This window comes from Miniopterus schreibersii (genome assembly GCF_964146895.1).
Source record: "Miniopterus schreibersii genome assembly, chromosome: 3".
Classification (NCBI taxonomy): domain Eukaryota; kingdom Metazoa; phylum Chordata; class Mammalia; order Chiroptera; family Miniopteridae; genus Miniopterus; species Miniopterus schreibersii.
The window spans coordinates 13,100,435-13,116,752 of NC_138103.1; the positions used below are offsets into that span (position 1 = coordinate 13,100,435).

At 49.7% G+C, this 16,318-nt stretch overlaps 1 protein-coding gene across 1 annotated transcript in view; it reads left to right on the plus strand.

Annotated features, from left to right (window-relative positions):
* The window catches only part of SEC14L5 (SEC14 like lipid binding 5), a 47,645-nt gene that overhangs the window by 19,037 nt on the left and 12,290 nt on the right, over positions 1–16,318 (plus strand). The window contains exons 7-15 of the mRNA XM_081133525.1: positions 4,153–4,265; positions 5,733–5,922; positions 8,117–8,205; positions 8,294–8,364; positions 10,048–10,219; positions 12,944–13,078; positions 14,031–14,165; positions 14,551–14,778; positions 15,830–15,990. Coding sequence (XP_080989651.1) covers positions 4,153–4,265; positions 5,733–5,922; positions 8,117–8,205; positions 8,294–8,364; positions 10,048–10,219; positions 12,944–13,078; positions 14,031–14,165; positions 14,551–14,778; positions 15,830–15,990 — 1,294 coding nt within the window. The remainder of the gene's footprint in view (positions 1–4,152; positions 4,266–5,732; positions 5,923–8,116; positions 8,206–8,293; positions 8,365–10,047; positions 10,220–12,943; positions 13,079–14,030; positions 14,166–14,550; positions 14,779–15,829; positions 15,991–16,318) is intronic.

The window sequence follows — 16,318 nt, forward strand, 5'->3', positions numbered from 1 at the left end:
CACTTGCCCTGACGGGCTGGGGCAGGATCGAGCCTACAACTGAGGTGCATGCCCTTGAACCCTTTGGTCCGTGGGCCAACGCTCTAACTGCTGAGCCAAACCGGCCAGGGCTATTGATTATTTCTAATTAGTTTATTTAGCTAGTCCTCTACTGAAGAATATTTAGGCTGTTTCTTTTTTTTTAAAAAAACAAATAATGTGATATCTTTGTTTTTAAAAAATATTTGCATGAGTATATACATAGCATATAATTTAAAAAGTTGAATTGATGAGTCAAGGTTACATGCAACTAAAATTTCGGTTGATTTACCACTTAAACCCGCAAAGAGGTTGTACTATGCAGTGTTCCACCAAAAGTGTATAGCTGTTTCTATTCCTGACTTCACCTTGGCTCCCCATAAGACTGTCATTTAACACTTTAAACTTCTGAAAGGCAGAGTGTCCACTCTCAATTAATGATCACTTCTTTCCTATGAGTGAGGTCAAGTATTATTTTTTCATATTTAGTCACTCTAACATTTTTGTGAATCTTTGTTCTTTGTCCATTTTCCTAATTGCTTATTAATTCTTATTACTTTGTGAGAGCTCTTTGCATATTAAGGCTATTAGCCCTTTTTCATATTTCAGACTTTTATTGACATGGAAAATGTTCACAATATGATGTTAAAGGAAAAAAACCCTAGGGTACAAAATGGCACATACCCCTGAATTCAGTTTTAACCATGTGTACTTGTGCTCTCAGCACTTCAGTGTCTCCTTAGGGGACATTGAAGTATACGGCTTGCCTGACTTAGAGAAGCACCATCTAACCAAAAACACATCTGAGCCTGTGCTTAGGAAGGACACAATTCATCTGTTTAACAAATATTTATTCTGCACCAACTGTATGCACTAGCTGGCTGCTATTATATATATTTTTAAATTATCAAAAAAAATTTTTTTTACAACACTGCCGTTCTTCTGCCCCTTCCTGTGCATACACTCTGCAGGTCATGCCATGTGCCCACCCTGTTTTGCAGAGGCCTTTCCTTCCTTCTCCGTCTGTGCTGTGCACCAGCAGGGCTGGAACTCAGGATGGCTGGTGGAAGGCACAGTCATGCCTCCCCCCCCCCCCCCCCCCCCGCTCTGGATCACTGAGCCTTTGTGTTCAGGTGAAAGGGGCCTTCACAGCTGCCTGGAGGCTGGAGGAATGCTGGTATCTCCTGCCTCCTTTGTGTTTTCTCCCTCAGCTCTTCTTTGCCCCACCTAGACCCCTCCAACATCTCTGCTTCTGATCTCTCAGTGGGTGTTTTGGGGTCTGGACAGTCGCCCCCAACAGCATCCCTCCTGCCTCTGGTTACCCAGATGTCTTCTAGAGCAGATGGTGTGACCCCAGCCCTGGGCTTTGTTTTGGAAGGAACCACTGGGTCCTGCTGCTGAGTGTGCAGACATTCCATTTGTTTTTTGCACACAAAAAGGAGCTATGCCCATGGTGCTGCTCTTTGTAGAGTGTCTCCACCCACTGCTGAGAGGCTAACACACTGAGAGCCTCACCATGGGGTAGCATCTGCCACCCCAATGGTTAAGAGTAGGCCACAGGCCCTCAGGTTGGGCCCAGCCTCTAAATGCCGGCACATGCTGAACCCGAACAGCCCAATTGTGTGGGACAGGATTGAACAGTGGAATTGATCTGTGCAGCTATGGGCTGCATTTTGGGGTCAGGGCTCTGTCTACCAAAAGCCTCACACCCCACAGTGGGCCTGGGGAGGTGGGAAGGCAAAGGAAACTGGTATATATCAACAGCCTGTTATGCTGGGCACACTACATGCATTCACTCATTTGCGTTTACTTGACCTCTCTCATGCTCAGTTTTGTCTTCTCTGAAGTGCAAGCAATGGTGACGCCCACCTCACACGGGTATTGGGAGAACTCGCTGAGATGATGCATGTCATATTGTCAATAATCTTTACTCCAATATTGAATGAGCAGAAGGAGAAATTAAGAAAACAATCCCATTTAGAATTGGATCAAAAAGCATAAAATACTTAGGAATAAATTTAACCAAAGAGGTGAAAGTTCTGTTATTTATAAGAAAACTGTAAGACACTGAAGAAAGAAACTGAAGATACAGATAAATGGAAAGATACACCTTGCTCATGGATTGGAAAGATTAATATTGTTAAAATGTCCTTACTACCTAAAGCAAGATACAGATTACTATGCAATCCCTATTAAAATATCAATGGCACTCTTCTCAGAATTAGAACAACTAATCCTAAAATTTATATGGAACCACAAAAAGAACTCAAATAGCCAAATAAATTTTGAGAAAGAATAAAGTGGGAGGTATCATGGTCCCTGATATCAAACTATACTGTAAAGCTACAATAGTCAAAACAGTATGACACTTTCATGAAAACAGACACATAGATCACTGGAATAGAAAAGAGTGCCCAGAAATATCCTCACTTATGTGGTCAATTAATCTGCAACAAAGGAGGGAAAGATATACAATGGGGTAAAGACGGCCTCTTCAATAAGTGATGTTGGGAAAACTGTACAGATACATGCAAAAAATGAAATTGGACCACCTTCTTACACCATATAAAAAAATTAACTAAAAATGGATAAGTAACTTAAATGTGAGACTTGAGACCATAAAACTAGAAGAAAATATAAGCAGTAAACTCTTTGACATCACTTTAAAAAAAAAAAAAAATCTTTAGTGATTTCAGAGAGAGGAAGGGGGAGAGAGAGAGAGAGAGAAACATTACTGATGAGAGATTTGTCATTGATCGGCTGCCCCCTGCAAGCCCCTGACCGGGGATCGAGCTGGCAACCCAGGCATGTGCCCTGGCTGGGAATCGAACCCCGATCGCCTGGATTCTAAGTCGATGCTCAACTGCTGAGCCATATTGGGCTGGGCTGACATCACTCTTAGTAATATATTTTGGATGTATCTCCGCGGGCAAAGGAATCAAAAGAAAAAGTAAACAAATGGGACTACATCAAACTAAAAAGTTTTTGCACAGCAAAGGAAACCATCAACAAAACAAAACCATCAACAAAATGACTTACTGAATGGGAGAACATATTCACAAACGACACATCTGATAAGGGGTTAATATCCAAAATATATAAGGAATGGATACAACTTAACATACAGATGGCCAATAGATATGCAAAAAGTTGCTCAACATCACTAATCACCAGAGAAATGCAAATTAAAACCACAATGAGGTATCACCTCACACCTGTCAGAGTGGCTGCCATCAAGAAATCACCAAACCACAAGTGTTGGTGAGGGTGTGGAGAAAAGGGAGCCCTTGTATACTGTTGGTGGGAATGCACACTGGTGCAGCCACTATGGAAAACAGTATGGAGGTTCCTCAAAAAATTAAAAAATAGAGCCACCATATGATCCAGCAATTCCGCTTCTGGGTATTTATTTGAAGAAAAACTCCCCACTCATTCAAAAAGATATATGTACCCCCATATTCATTGCAGCATTACTAGTAATAGCCAGTATATGGAAGCAACCTAAGTGCTATTGATAGACAAATAGATAAAAATGTGCTACATATATACAATGGAATATTATTCAGCAATAAAAAGAATGAAATCTTGCCATTTGTGACAACATGGATAGTCCTAGAGGGTATTATGCTAAGTGAAATAAGTCAGACAGGGAAAGAAAAATGTGATTTCACTTAGATGTGGAATCTAAAACAAAACAAAACAAAACAAAACAAAATGAGTAAATGAAACAAAATAGAAACAGACCCATAGATACAGAGAATAAGCTGATGTTTGCCAAAGGGGAGAGGGTGGGGGTGATGGAAAAAAATATTCAGAGGGTGAGATAGCTCCAGAAGGTAGGGATTATTTCCAAAGGTCAAAGGGGACGTATCACTCGCCATTGTGAGAAACAGGGTTGTCCCAGCATGATTTTCCAGAACCACCCTGGAAATGGATTGGAAAGACTAGAGGATCTGGAGCCCATGTGGCTGTCATTTACCGTGTGGCTTGGAACTACATTTCAGATCCACGGTGGCCAGTAAGGTATGGGTTCCAGAAAGGCCAGTAAGGTATGGGTTCCAGAAAGGGCAGACAAGGTGGTGAAGAGATGCAACATCTCCCTCTTGTCCTGAAGCCCCCCTTCTTCTCTTGCAGGGGACAAGCTGGACGCAGACTACATTGAGAGGTGCCTGGGCCATCTGACGCCCATGCAGGAGAGCTGCCTGATTCAGCTTCGGCGCTGGCTGCAGGAGACACACAAAGGCAAGGTGGGTGCAGGCCTGGGGCCTGCCAGAGCAGACGCATGTTCGGTTACAGCTGCCCAGCCTAGGCGCTGGGAGGAAGGGCCAGGGAAGTCAGTCTGCATCATTAGCAATGCTGGATACTTAGACTTTGCCTTCTTTTCATTACACATGGTCTCGTGTCTGTGTCTGTAACGCGTGCTGCGCATTGTCACTGACTTGGCACTGTTGACACTGGTGGGGGCGGCTGTCCTGTTCACTGCAGGCTGTTGAGCAGCATCCCTGACCTCCACCCACTAGATGCCACGAATACTTCACCCCCGGTTGTGGCAACCATTAATGGCTCCAGACATCACCAAATGTCTCCTGTGGGGCACAGTCACCTCCAATTGGCAACCACTGCTGTCACAAAACCATGTATGCTGTTCTTCTTAAAAGAGATTTAATAACTTGCAAGGGTTGATTTTTGACTGCATGTGGATTTTGTCTTTAGACTCTGAACCCCATCGCATGAAAGTCCGCCATGCATTTGGGTCCCAAGCATGGACCTGACCTTCAACTCTGTTGAATAAGAACTTCCTGCTTAGTCATGAGTTGCTGGCCCTTCCTCCCCACTTTGGGGGGCAGACAATGGAGTTAGTGTTGGTCTGTGATGTAACCTGTCTGGCCCTGTTTTCTCATCTGTAAAATGGGGAGGACTTAGTATTCACCTCCTGGAGTAAATGAAAGGTAATCCACGCAATGTGCTTAGAGCCATGTCTGGTTTAAAACATGTAAGGGGTGCTTTTTAGTATGTTTTTTTTTTTTTAATGATTTCAGAAAGAGGGAGGGAGGGGTGGAGAGAGATAGAAACATCAATAATTGATTGGTTGCTTCCTGCATGCCCCCTACTGGGGATCGAGCCCACAACCTGGGCATGTGCCCTGACAGGGAATCGAACCAAGATCCCCTAGTTTCTGGGTCGACCATTAACCGCTGAGCCACACCCGCAGGGCTGGCTTTCCCTTGATTGTTGGTATTTGCCCTGGGAAGGAAGGAGAGCTGGTGAGGCCTTAGCTTGTCACCTCACTCTTAGACTCTTTGGGTTATGTGTGGCAGGAATGCAGCTTGAAGAAGGCAAAAAAAGGGGGGGTATGATTTATTGGCTCATATGACAAACTGTTAAGAGGGTGTATTCATTTCCTGGGGCTGCTGAATTAAAATGCCATAGATTGGGTGGCTTAAAACAACAGAAATTTATTCTCTCCCAGTTCTGGAGGCCAGATGTCTGAGATCAAGGTGAGAGCAGGGCCAGTTCCTTCTGCAAGCTCTGGGGGAGGATCTGTTCTATGTCTCTCTCCTGGCTTCTGGTAGCTTCTAGCAGTCCTTGGCTTTGGATGCATATGGTCCTTTCCCCAGCTCAGTGTTTCTAGATGAGACAGGAGGTTAATTTTCCATAAGTCTGTCTCCTGGGTGAGGGAGTACCATTCTCTGGGTTACTCTTTCTTCTCTCAGATTCCCAAAGATCAGCACATCCTTCGGTTCCTGCGGGCTCGTGACTTCCACCTGGACAAGGCCCGGGAAATGCTGTGCCAGTCCCTGAGCTGGAGAAAGCAGCACCAGGTGGACCTCCTCCTTCAGACCTGGCAGCCCCCTGCCCTCCTGGAGGAGTTCTATGCGGGGGGCTGGCACTACCAGGACATAGGTGCGTTCCCTGACCTACAGGCGGATAGTGCCCATGTTGGTCCCTGCCGAGTGCACTGTGGCCACCACTTTTCATGCTTAGATTTCCTTTGACTCTGCTGGGCATCTGGAGATGACAGCCCAGCCATGAAGCAGGCAGAGCTGGGCTTGAGGCAAATAGCGTCCTGGGGCTGCCGTAGCAAATGGCCTCAAACTGGTGGCTTAAAACAGCAGACATTTATCTTCCAGCTCTGGAGGCTGGAAGTCTGAAATCAAGGTGTCCGCAGGCCGTGACCCCTCTGCAGGCAGTAGGGGAGAATCTTTTTGGATCTCTTAGAATTCCTGGCGGCCCAGGTGTTGCTTGGCTTGGCAGCGTCACTCCAGTCTCTGCCTCTGCCTTCACATGGCTTTCCTCTCTGTGCATCCTCTGTGTCTCCTCTCCTTCTCGAGACTCCCGGTCATTGGATGTAGGGCCCACACTGATCCAGTGTGATCTCATCTGGATCCTTAACTAATTACACCTGCAAAGACCCTGGTTCCAAATAAGGCCACATTCTGAGATTATGAGTGGATGTGAATTTTGGGGGGTGGGAGGATGTTATTCAACCCACTATACATATATTTGGATTTTTAAAATTAAACTGCCATTGAAGCCAATATCTATGATGATTTTCGATGTTCTTTATATAAAAATTCACGTACAGTTGACCTTTGAACAATGCGGGGGTTAGAGGTGCCAACCCTCTCATGCAGTCGAAAATCCACGTGTAACTTTTGACTCCCCCAAAACTTAACTACAGCCATCCTTTGGTATCCACAGAGGATTGGTCCCAGGACCCTCTGAGGATACCAGAATTCACAGATGCTCAAGTCCCTCACGTAAATTGTGTAGAACAGTGCATACAGTCGGCCCTCTGCATCTGCCGATTCCCAGTGGCAGACCATTGATCTGTTGTTGTTTGAATTCATGGATGTAAAATGCAGGGATATGGAGGGCTGACTGTATATTTATTGAAAAAAAATTCACATATAAATGGACCCTTGCAGTGCAAACCTTGCTGTTCAATTGTCCACAGTATGTTGAGTAGAGCGAATGGTTGACTCTGGGGAAGAACTGGCTGGGACACTGTCTTTCAATATACAGCGGTCCTCACTAGTCATGTACTGCATAGCTGTGAATTTGTCTACCCACTAACGTTTATTTATAGCCCTCAATCAATACTCAGGAAGCTTTTGTGGTCATTCCCGGACATGTACAGAGCGGCAAAAAAATCTGAGCCGCCCAACCTGCACGTCCCTGGCTGAGGTCGAGCGAGGCTTCTTTGCGCTTCCTGCCCCAGCTCCTGTACTGTTAACAAGCATCCCCTTCGCAGTCTACTTAGTGCCACGTTTTTGCATTTTTGTGCTTTTGGTTGTGATTTTGCAGTTTACAGTGGCCCCCAAGCACAGTGCAGAGGTGCTGTCTTGTGTTTCTAAGTGCAAGACAGCTGCGATGTGCCTTCCAAAGCAAATGTGCGTGTTGGATCAGCTTCGTTCAGACGTGCGGTACAGTGCTGCTGGCCGTGAGTCCAATGCCACTGAATCAACAGTGTGTGCTAAATGAGGTGTCCTTAGATAGAAACACAGAAAACAAGGTTACGTATTGATCTGTTGAGCAAAATGTTCTGACTAGAGGCTGGTAGGAACCTAAGCCTGTGTTTTCCTAGAAGCAGTGGGTCTGTATTTGTATATAATTCCATGTTTTTCCTTTTGGCTTCAGCGGACAGAAAGCTAATAGCCAACTTATTTGTATATAATTCCATATTTTTCCTTTTGGCTTCAGCGGACAGAAAGCTAATAGCCAACTTTTATCTATTCTCTCCATGCTCCTTCATTATAGTTCATCTCCTTTTTTTAAAAAAAAGTTTTTAAACTAAAGTTTTAATGTTAGAACAGTTTTGGGTTTTCAGAATAGTTGCTAAGATCACACAGAGGGTTCCCATATGCCCCTCACCAGTTCCTTTCCGGTGTAAACCCGTGTTTTTAACACTTGCGCTGTTCCTTTCGCCGTAATCGGTATGGGCCCCGCGTGGGAACAGGCAGGGAGTTAGTAACTGAGGGTGGCTGGGCCTCGGTGGCCACAGCCTGGCGCCTTCTCGGGAGGGTAAGTTCGCATCCCGGCTTTGACCTGCCCTCTCACCAGCCTTCCCTAAACTGAGCCCCCTCTCGTTGCATAGATGGCCGCCCCCTGTACGTCCTGCGCCTGGGCCACATGGACACCAAGGGCTTGATGAAGGCCGTGGGGGAGGAGGCGCTGCTGCAGCATGTGAGTGGGGGCCCCTTCCCTGGAGCCCCGGGGCTGCCTGCGGTGAGCAGCCAGGCGCATGTCTTCCAGCACGTTCTCTGCCTTCCAGGTTCTTTCCGTCAACGAGGAAGGACAGAAGAGGTGTGAAGGGAACACCAGGCAGTTTGGCCGTCCCATCAGGCAAGAGCCCCGCCGGGGACACATTCCCTGAACAGTAAAAACAGCCCAGGTTCACTAAGCATGGCGCTTCACAGAAGTGGCCTCACCTGGTTCTCACAGTGACCCCGTGAGGCAGGGACCGGATCGTCCCTGTTCTTTACGGAGGGGAAACTGAGGCTCAGAGTAGTGATGCTCTCCCAAGGGCTAAGTGGGTAAGTGGCAGAGCTGGGGTTTGAACCTGTTCCTGTCTGGCTCAGGCTCATGCCATACATCCTCTTGGCCTTTGCTTTTTGGGACCACTTCCCACCCCAAGTTCCACCTTGACTGTGTCTCCCAGGTTTGCAGACTCACAGCTGTTCTGACACATCTGGTAACCCACTGTTCCTCTCCGACTCCCCCGACTTCCATGCCCGAACTGTTTCCCACACCAATACTCACAGTGGTGTCGCCCACGAAGACCCTGAACCTCTCCCTTCTGTAAAGTGGGACTAGTATCACTGGATCTGAGGTTTCCTTATTACGGGATGATGCAGCCCTGCCCAGTGTGGCTCAGGTGGTTAGGTGTCGTCTCATGCACCAAGAGGTCACCAGCTGGATTCCTTGTTGGTCAGGGCATGTGCCGGGGTTGCGGGCTCAGTACCCACTGGGGGGTGTGCAGGAGGCAACCAATCAATGTTTCTCTCTCATCGATGTTTCTCTCTCTCTCCCTCTCTTTCTCAAATCAATAAAAAACATATATATATTTAAAAAGAGTTAATGCAAACATGCATGTGTCTAGAGCTTCCCATGTAGCAGGTACTTTTCTCAGCACCTTGACTCAGCACCCTGGAAGGGCTCAACATTCTTATCACAGCCTAGGAAGGAAGAACAGACAGGACCTGCTGCTAAGCTTTTATCCCAAATTATCCTGACCCTTGTGAAAATTACGTTCTTTTGCTGTTTGGTGCTTTCCTAAGGAGATATATACTGGGATGAGGTGGGGAATCAGTCAATTAGGGGTCCTGGGCAGAGGCAGAATTCATCTCAGATGGCTCAGGTGACGGTGTCACAGGGAGTGACAGAGGTACGGCAGGGTGAAGGGAAGGAAGCTGGGACAGAGGGGCTCCCAGGGACGAGCACAGCACTCAAATGGTCATTTCCCTAATGAATTAGTACTTATGAAATGGAGGCACAGAGAGGTTAAGTAACTTGGTCAAGGCCACACAGCAGGTGGCAAAGCTGGGATTTGAACCTGGGAGTGTGCGCTCTTAGCATTACACTCTGTTTCATCATCAGCGTCTTTTCAACAATCAGTAGTAATAACTAGCTTTTCCTGAGTGGGTGCTATGTGCCTGTCCTTGCAGAGATCTTTACATATATCATCTCATTTAACCCTAACAACAGTTGCTTAAGCTGAGGACTGTTACTGTCATTGCCACTGTCCTGATGTCAGGAGGAAGTTGCCCATGTCACACAGCTCAAGGGTGAAGGTGACACTTGAATTCAGGTGCTCAGCCTCAGAGTCCACGCTCTGAGCCTCTTTGCTATAGGGCCATGGTGGCAGGATCCAAGAGTGGCCTATGGCTCCTGCCCCTTTGCTCCCAGCCCTGCCTCACTGAGCCTCTCTGTCCGTCCCTGTCAGCCCCTGGGTCCCTGCAAGGGGGCGTTGGGGGCCCTGAGAGGCGGCAGAACAAGGTGGAGTGAGGGGGACCGTGTCTACCACAGCTCCTGGACCTGCCTGGTGGACCTGGAAGGGCTCAACATGCGGCACCTGTGGCGGCCGGGGGTGAAGGCCCTCCTGCGGATGATCGAGGTGGTGGAGGACAACTACCCGGAGACGCTGGGCCGGCTGCTCATCGTGCGCGCCCCCCGAGTCTTCCCTGTGCTCTGGACGCTGGTAAGAGCAGGGCCTGAGATGGGAGGGGGGCCCTCTGTGGGCGGCCCTGCCTGCTTGTCCTGTGCCATTTCTTCTAAGTCATATGCCATAAAGTTCACCCCTTTAAAGCGCACAATTCAGTGATTTTTAGTGCATTCACAGTTGTGCAACCATCACCACCACCTAATTCTAGAACATTTTCATTACCCTGAAAGGAAACCATTAGCAGTCGCCTCCCCCCCAAACACCCCCTCAGCTCCTGGCAACTGTGAACCTACTTTGTGTCTCTATGGATTTACATATTCTAGATATTTCATATAAATGGAATCAAACAGCATGAGGTTTCTTGAGTCTGATTTCTCTCTCTTAGCATAATGATGTCAGGCTCATCCACAGTGTAGTATATCCCAGTACTTCATTTCTTCTTGTGTCTGAATAACAGTCCACTGTATGGATAGAGCACATTTTATGTATCCGTTTTTCTTGCTTTGTGGCCGCCAGAGTCACACTCAGAATTCCCCAGGCTTGCCGGGACTCCTGCGGGCTGGTTCTGAGGGGTGCTGGGACCCTGTGCTATAGGGATGTTAAAACATTTTGCCCACCATCCACCGTAAGAAATGCACTTTATGTTGCAGCCCAGCACATGCATGCACGTACACACACACACACACACACACACACACACACACACACACAGTAAACTAGATACAACTAAATTGATTTCACAAGTTGACAGGTTGTCACTTGCAGTTTAGAATCACTGCACTGAGGCCTCTCCCAATTCTACAGACTCAGAGTTAGCATTTTACCCAGTGACAGGGTGTACGTGTGTGTGTGTGTGTGTGTGTGTGTGTGTGTGTGTCTGTGTGTTCAGTGCCCACAAAAGCCTGAGAAGTGCTGCTGTAAGTAGAGGTTTGATCAGGATAGAGATTCAAGAGTTGAAAGTTAAATGGACTCAATGTTTTACTAAACACCTATTATGTGTCAGGCACATCCCCAGGCCCTGGAGATTCGGAGTACACAAGCCAGCCACTGTGCCCTGTCACCAACTTTCATGGGGGGGGGGGAGGGGAGAGAAACCAGATAACCCTACACAAGTAAATGCTTTGTGGTTCCCTGTGATGAGGGCAAGAGGACATTCAGTTTTCTTGGAGAGACTAAGCCAGGCAGGGGTTCACGCAGGGGCATAATTTAGATTGGGGAACTGAGGAAGGTCCCACTGAGAAGACAACCTGTAGCTGAGACCTGAGGAAGAAGCAGGAGTCATGCAGGGAGGGGCAGAGGGAAGGGTATGGCAGGCAACCTGCACAGCATGGGCAAAGGCCCAGAGGCAGGACTGCTCTTTAGAGGAAAGGAAAAGCCAGTCCAGGGGACTGGAGCAAAAATGCTGGCTGCCCTGAGGAGGCTGGGAAGACAGATGCTCAGGGACCAGTGCCTGCCTGGTCTAGGCTGTGGCAATGGTGGGACCTTGTACTGGGGCATTAGGGAGCCTTAGAGGATTGTCAGCAGGAGAAGATGTGAGCAGACTTCTGGGGCAGAAATTTCTCTGGCTTCTGTGACTAAGTCAGAGCCAGGCTGAGGAGCAGGATCGGTGGGAGAGACAGATAGGATCTGCTACTAAAGCTTTTTATCCCGAAATATCATGATCTTTATAAAAATTACGGTCCTTTTGCTGTTTAGAGTTTTCCTAAGCGGGTATACATTGGGTAGGGGTGGAAGCCAGTCAGTTGGGGTCCTGGCTAGAAGGTGCGAATGGGGCGGTGGTGGTGGGATGACACAAAGGAACTCTTCGCAGAGGTGGGGCGGGATGGAGAGGCCCCTAGAGACTAGTCACTGCAGTAAGCCCTGACCAGCCCAGGGCTGGAGGGACACAAGGGGGGGACAGCCTTGCTACCAGAGCCCATGAGAGCTGGAAAAGGGTGAGGGGGGGGGCTGTGGCTCCCAGGGCACTGAGGTGGGAGGAGAGGTACCCACCTCCCATCTCCTGCTGCCGCCCCTCTCCATTGGCCACACAGATGGAGCAGGGGACTGCCTCCCGGGTGGGGGCTGAAGCAGAGTGACCACACAGGTGGGATCCCAGTCCCCAGTTGGTCTTTTGCCTATAACATTCCTTGCTGAATTGGCCTGTGTCCTGCCAGGCTACATGCCTCAGTCTTTCCCTCCCTCCCTCCCTCCCTCCCTCCCTCCCTCCCTCCCTCCCTCCCTCCTTCCCTCCCTCTCCACCTATTTATTGAATCAGACACCACACCAGCACTGAGGATGTTGTGAAAAACCTGACAGACATGCAGCTCAGAGCTCAGTGTTGAAATTCCATCTGGAATAAACAAAACGTGGCCATTCATAGAGTGGAATAGTATTCAGCCATAAAAAGGAGGCATGGATAATGCTCCACGCAGATGTACCACGAAAACATCACGCTAAATGAAAGAAGCCAGACGCAAAAGGCCTCACACCCTATCCATTTATACAAAATGTGCAGAACAGGCAAAACTACAGAGACAGAAAGCACACTGGTGGTTTCCAGGGGCTGGGGGGAGAGGGGGAGGGGGAGTGACTGCTAATGGGTGTGGGGTGTCCTTTTGGGGAGATGAAAATGTCTTGGAATTAGAGGTGACAGTCGCACAACATAAGGAATGAGCTAAAAGCCACTAAATCGTTTCCTTTAAGGTGGTTAATTCTGTGGTATGCGAATTATACCTCAATAAAGAAACAACTTTCCATCTTGCCTCTTCCCCCCCATTTCAGATCAGCCCCTTCATCAATGAGAACACCAGGCAGAAGTTCCTCATCTACAGTGGCAGCAACTACCAGGGCCCTGGAGGCCTCGTGGACTACCTGGATAGAGAACTGATCCCCGACTTCCTCGGGGGAGAGTGCATGGTGAGGCTGCTGGCGCCCGGCGGGGGAGGGGCAGGCTGTGGCCCGCAGGACCCCGGGGTGCTGGGCAGGGCTTGTTTTAGAAGCTGCCCCAAAACACGGTGGCTCCTCTCTGAAGGAGGGCAGCCTTGGTTCTCTCAAACACAGTGAGCGAGACGGAGTGTCCTGAAGCCCAGCGACCAGGCCAGTCAAAGGCTTACCCACCCTGTATTCCCCATCCAAGTCTAGGCTGCTAGGATGTGGTCAGAGTTTACCTTTTACACCCTCTGCTACAGGGAGATGTGACTCAAATGTCCCAGAGGCCTGGACCCCAGAGCCGTATACCCAAAGGGTTTTTCCCCAACTCGTAACCACAGAGCATGGGATGACTGGGCAACTGCTTCCAGGGGAGGTGGCCCTAGCCCTATCCTTTTATTGCCCCCCCATGGGGTGAGATGATAGGCAGGGGTGACCCTGGTCACAGCTGTCTTATCTCATCTGGCTGTGGGAGGGCAGGCCCCTCTGCCTTCTCTAGCAGAAATACCAACTAGCACACTGGCATGATTTTGGGGTAAAATAACAGATTTCATAAGAATTTTGCCAAGCTCACCTGTTTTTTCCACTTGTTGCACTATGTCTACATGACTTATATTTAGCAAATGGGCCTGCAAGACCAGTGTAGTGGCAAGGAGCTTGCGCCTGAGAGCCTGATAACAAAGGCTCAACCACTTTCTGCCGCACGAGCTCTGCTGCCTTCCTTCTCTGAGCCTCGGCTTTCTCCTCTGTGAAATGGGAAGAATAATGGTCCCACTGTGTTGCTGTGGTTCAGGTGTTAAATGGGGTCAAGGAAGCTCAGTGCCCAGCTCACTAAGAGACTGCTGCTATAAGTGTGGTTTCAGGGATCACAGAGCACCCTTCTGTGGGCCAGCCAGGCCTGGCTGGGCCCTGACCTGCCACCTTTGTCTTTGTCCCCCAGTGTAATGTCCCCGAAGGAGGGCTGGTCCCCAAGTCCCTCTATCTGACAGAAGAGGAACAGGAGCACGCAGATCAGCTGCACCAGTGGAGAGAGACCTACCAGTCGGCCAGCGTGTTCCGCGGGACCCCCCATGAGGTGCTGGGCCCCCTGCCAGGGAGGGCCCACAGGGCTGGAGTGTCGGTATAGGTCAGGGTCCCCCAGAGCAGAGCCTGAAACGAGGGTTCTCATGCTAGCGATTTGCTGAGGGCAAGCTCTCAGCAGAAACCTGTAAGGAGAGGTGTGGGCAGGAAGGATGTGGGCAGGAATCTAAGCTAGGAGGCTATTTTAGCCACAGTCCATCCCAGCCGGGCCTGTGGGGAGCGCTGGGCAGGCAGAGCCCGACAGACTGGCCCTGCCAGCCTCATGTACCCTCCTCTCTGTCAGTCAGTGGCTGTAAGTCAGCCCCCAAGGCAGGTGGGACCTCCTAGTCATTTCAGATAGAGAGGGGGTCCCTGCTCAGACCTTGCCTGTCCCCATGCAGGTTGTGGTAGAGATTCAGGAGGCGGAGTCAGTCATCACCTGGGACTTCGACATCCTGCGAGGGGATGTGGTGTTCAGCCTGTACTACGCCAAGCAGGCACCCAAGCCGGGCCCCTGTGAGCCCGGGCCCAGGACCAGCGGGCAGCTGATGGACAGAAGGGGGGCCCTGGGCGCAGACTACAGCTGCGTGGAGGCCCCCCTCGTCTGCCGGGAAGGGGAGAGCATCCAGGTTCGAATTCCTTGGTTCATTTATTCATTCATCATGCAGGACTGAGTGTCCACTGTGTGCAAGGGTTCTGGGGGCACAGCAGTGGACAAACAGTCCTCGGCCTTAGGGACCTGTGGGACAGTGGGAGAAAAAGACATCCTAGCAGATCTAGGACCTGGACCTTAGGACCCCAGCCTCAGAATCCCCTGGGATTGTGCCAAAGACTCAGGTTTCCAGGCCCCAGCCTGGGGGCTGACTCAGAACCCCTGGATGTGGGGTCTGTGCCCCTCCCCCTTCCCTGGTTATTGCTAATGCACAGGTTCCAGAACAGGCCCAGCACAGAAACGAGGTTTGCAAACAGAACTCGGACCTGGCCCCAAACATGAGCCACTCCTGCTGACCTCATGTCCTCCATGAGGCCAGTGCTTGCAGGTCGAACATCACAGGCCCCCAAACACACACTCACCCCCCCACATACACACACTCACTCACATAGACACACACACATATATGCATACACACACACATGCACTTACACATGCTCAGACATGCTCACATGCTCACACACACACACACACACACACACACATGCACTGGCAAGCACTGCAGATGTTACTGAAGGTTTCATGGGGAGTCTAGCACACCAGCACCCTCTGGGGTCCCACTGAACACCTCAGTCCTTCCCTGAAGTTGCTCTTCTTACAACAGCTAACCACCACCTTTATTGTTTTCTCTTGGTTCTCAACAAGCTCCAACCACCTGTGAGCTCCCCTTCCCAAATCCCTCTCCAGACTCCTCAGTGTGCAAAGCCCACTCAACAGAATAAAAGTCCAACAAAATCCAGGCAGTTAAGCAAACCACACCTCTGCTGCCCTGCAGCCGCACCCCCAGGCCTTGCCCCCTCCCCAGATTCAGAGGGAGACTCTCAGCTGCCAGGGATATGGGGGTAACAGTGCAAGGGGAGCAAGGATGGCTTTGGGAGGCTCTTAGAGGAAGGACTTGCTCGTGGGCTGGTTGAGAAGGGGGCTTAGTTCCCGGGAGGACCAGAGCCTCAGAGTGGCTGCTGTTTCAGGGCTCCCATGTGACCCGGTGGCCAGGCATCTACCTGCTCCAGTGGCAAATGCATGGCCCCCCTGGCAATGTAGTGGAGGACGTCCTGACGGCTCTGCACAGCCCTGGCCCCAGGTGCAAACTCCTGTACTACTATGAGGTGCTGGCGTCTGAGGACTTCAGGTACGAGGGGCTAGGAGACGGGGCCTGGGCAGAAAGGGCCCCCAACTCCCCTCCAGGCCAGGCTGGGGCATTGCATTCACCTCTCCTACTTGCCTCTCAGCTTCTCCAGGGGTGGGACACTGGTACTGTTAAACATTTCCAGTGGTTCAGCACCTGAGTGTGAGAAATTGTTCACGATGTCCAAATTCTGCCTCGGCTGCAGAACCTTCCTCTCAAATGAAATTCTGGACAGAAGCCCAACATACCAGATTGATTGGTTGTGGGAGCCTAAGTCCTGCTATTTGGACCTCTTCTCATGTCTAGAATTCCATAAAGCAGGGTTTGAACT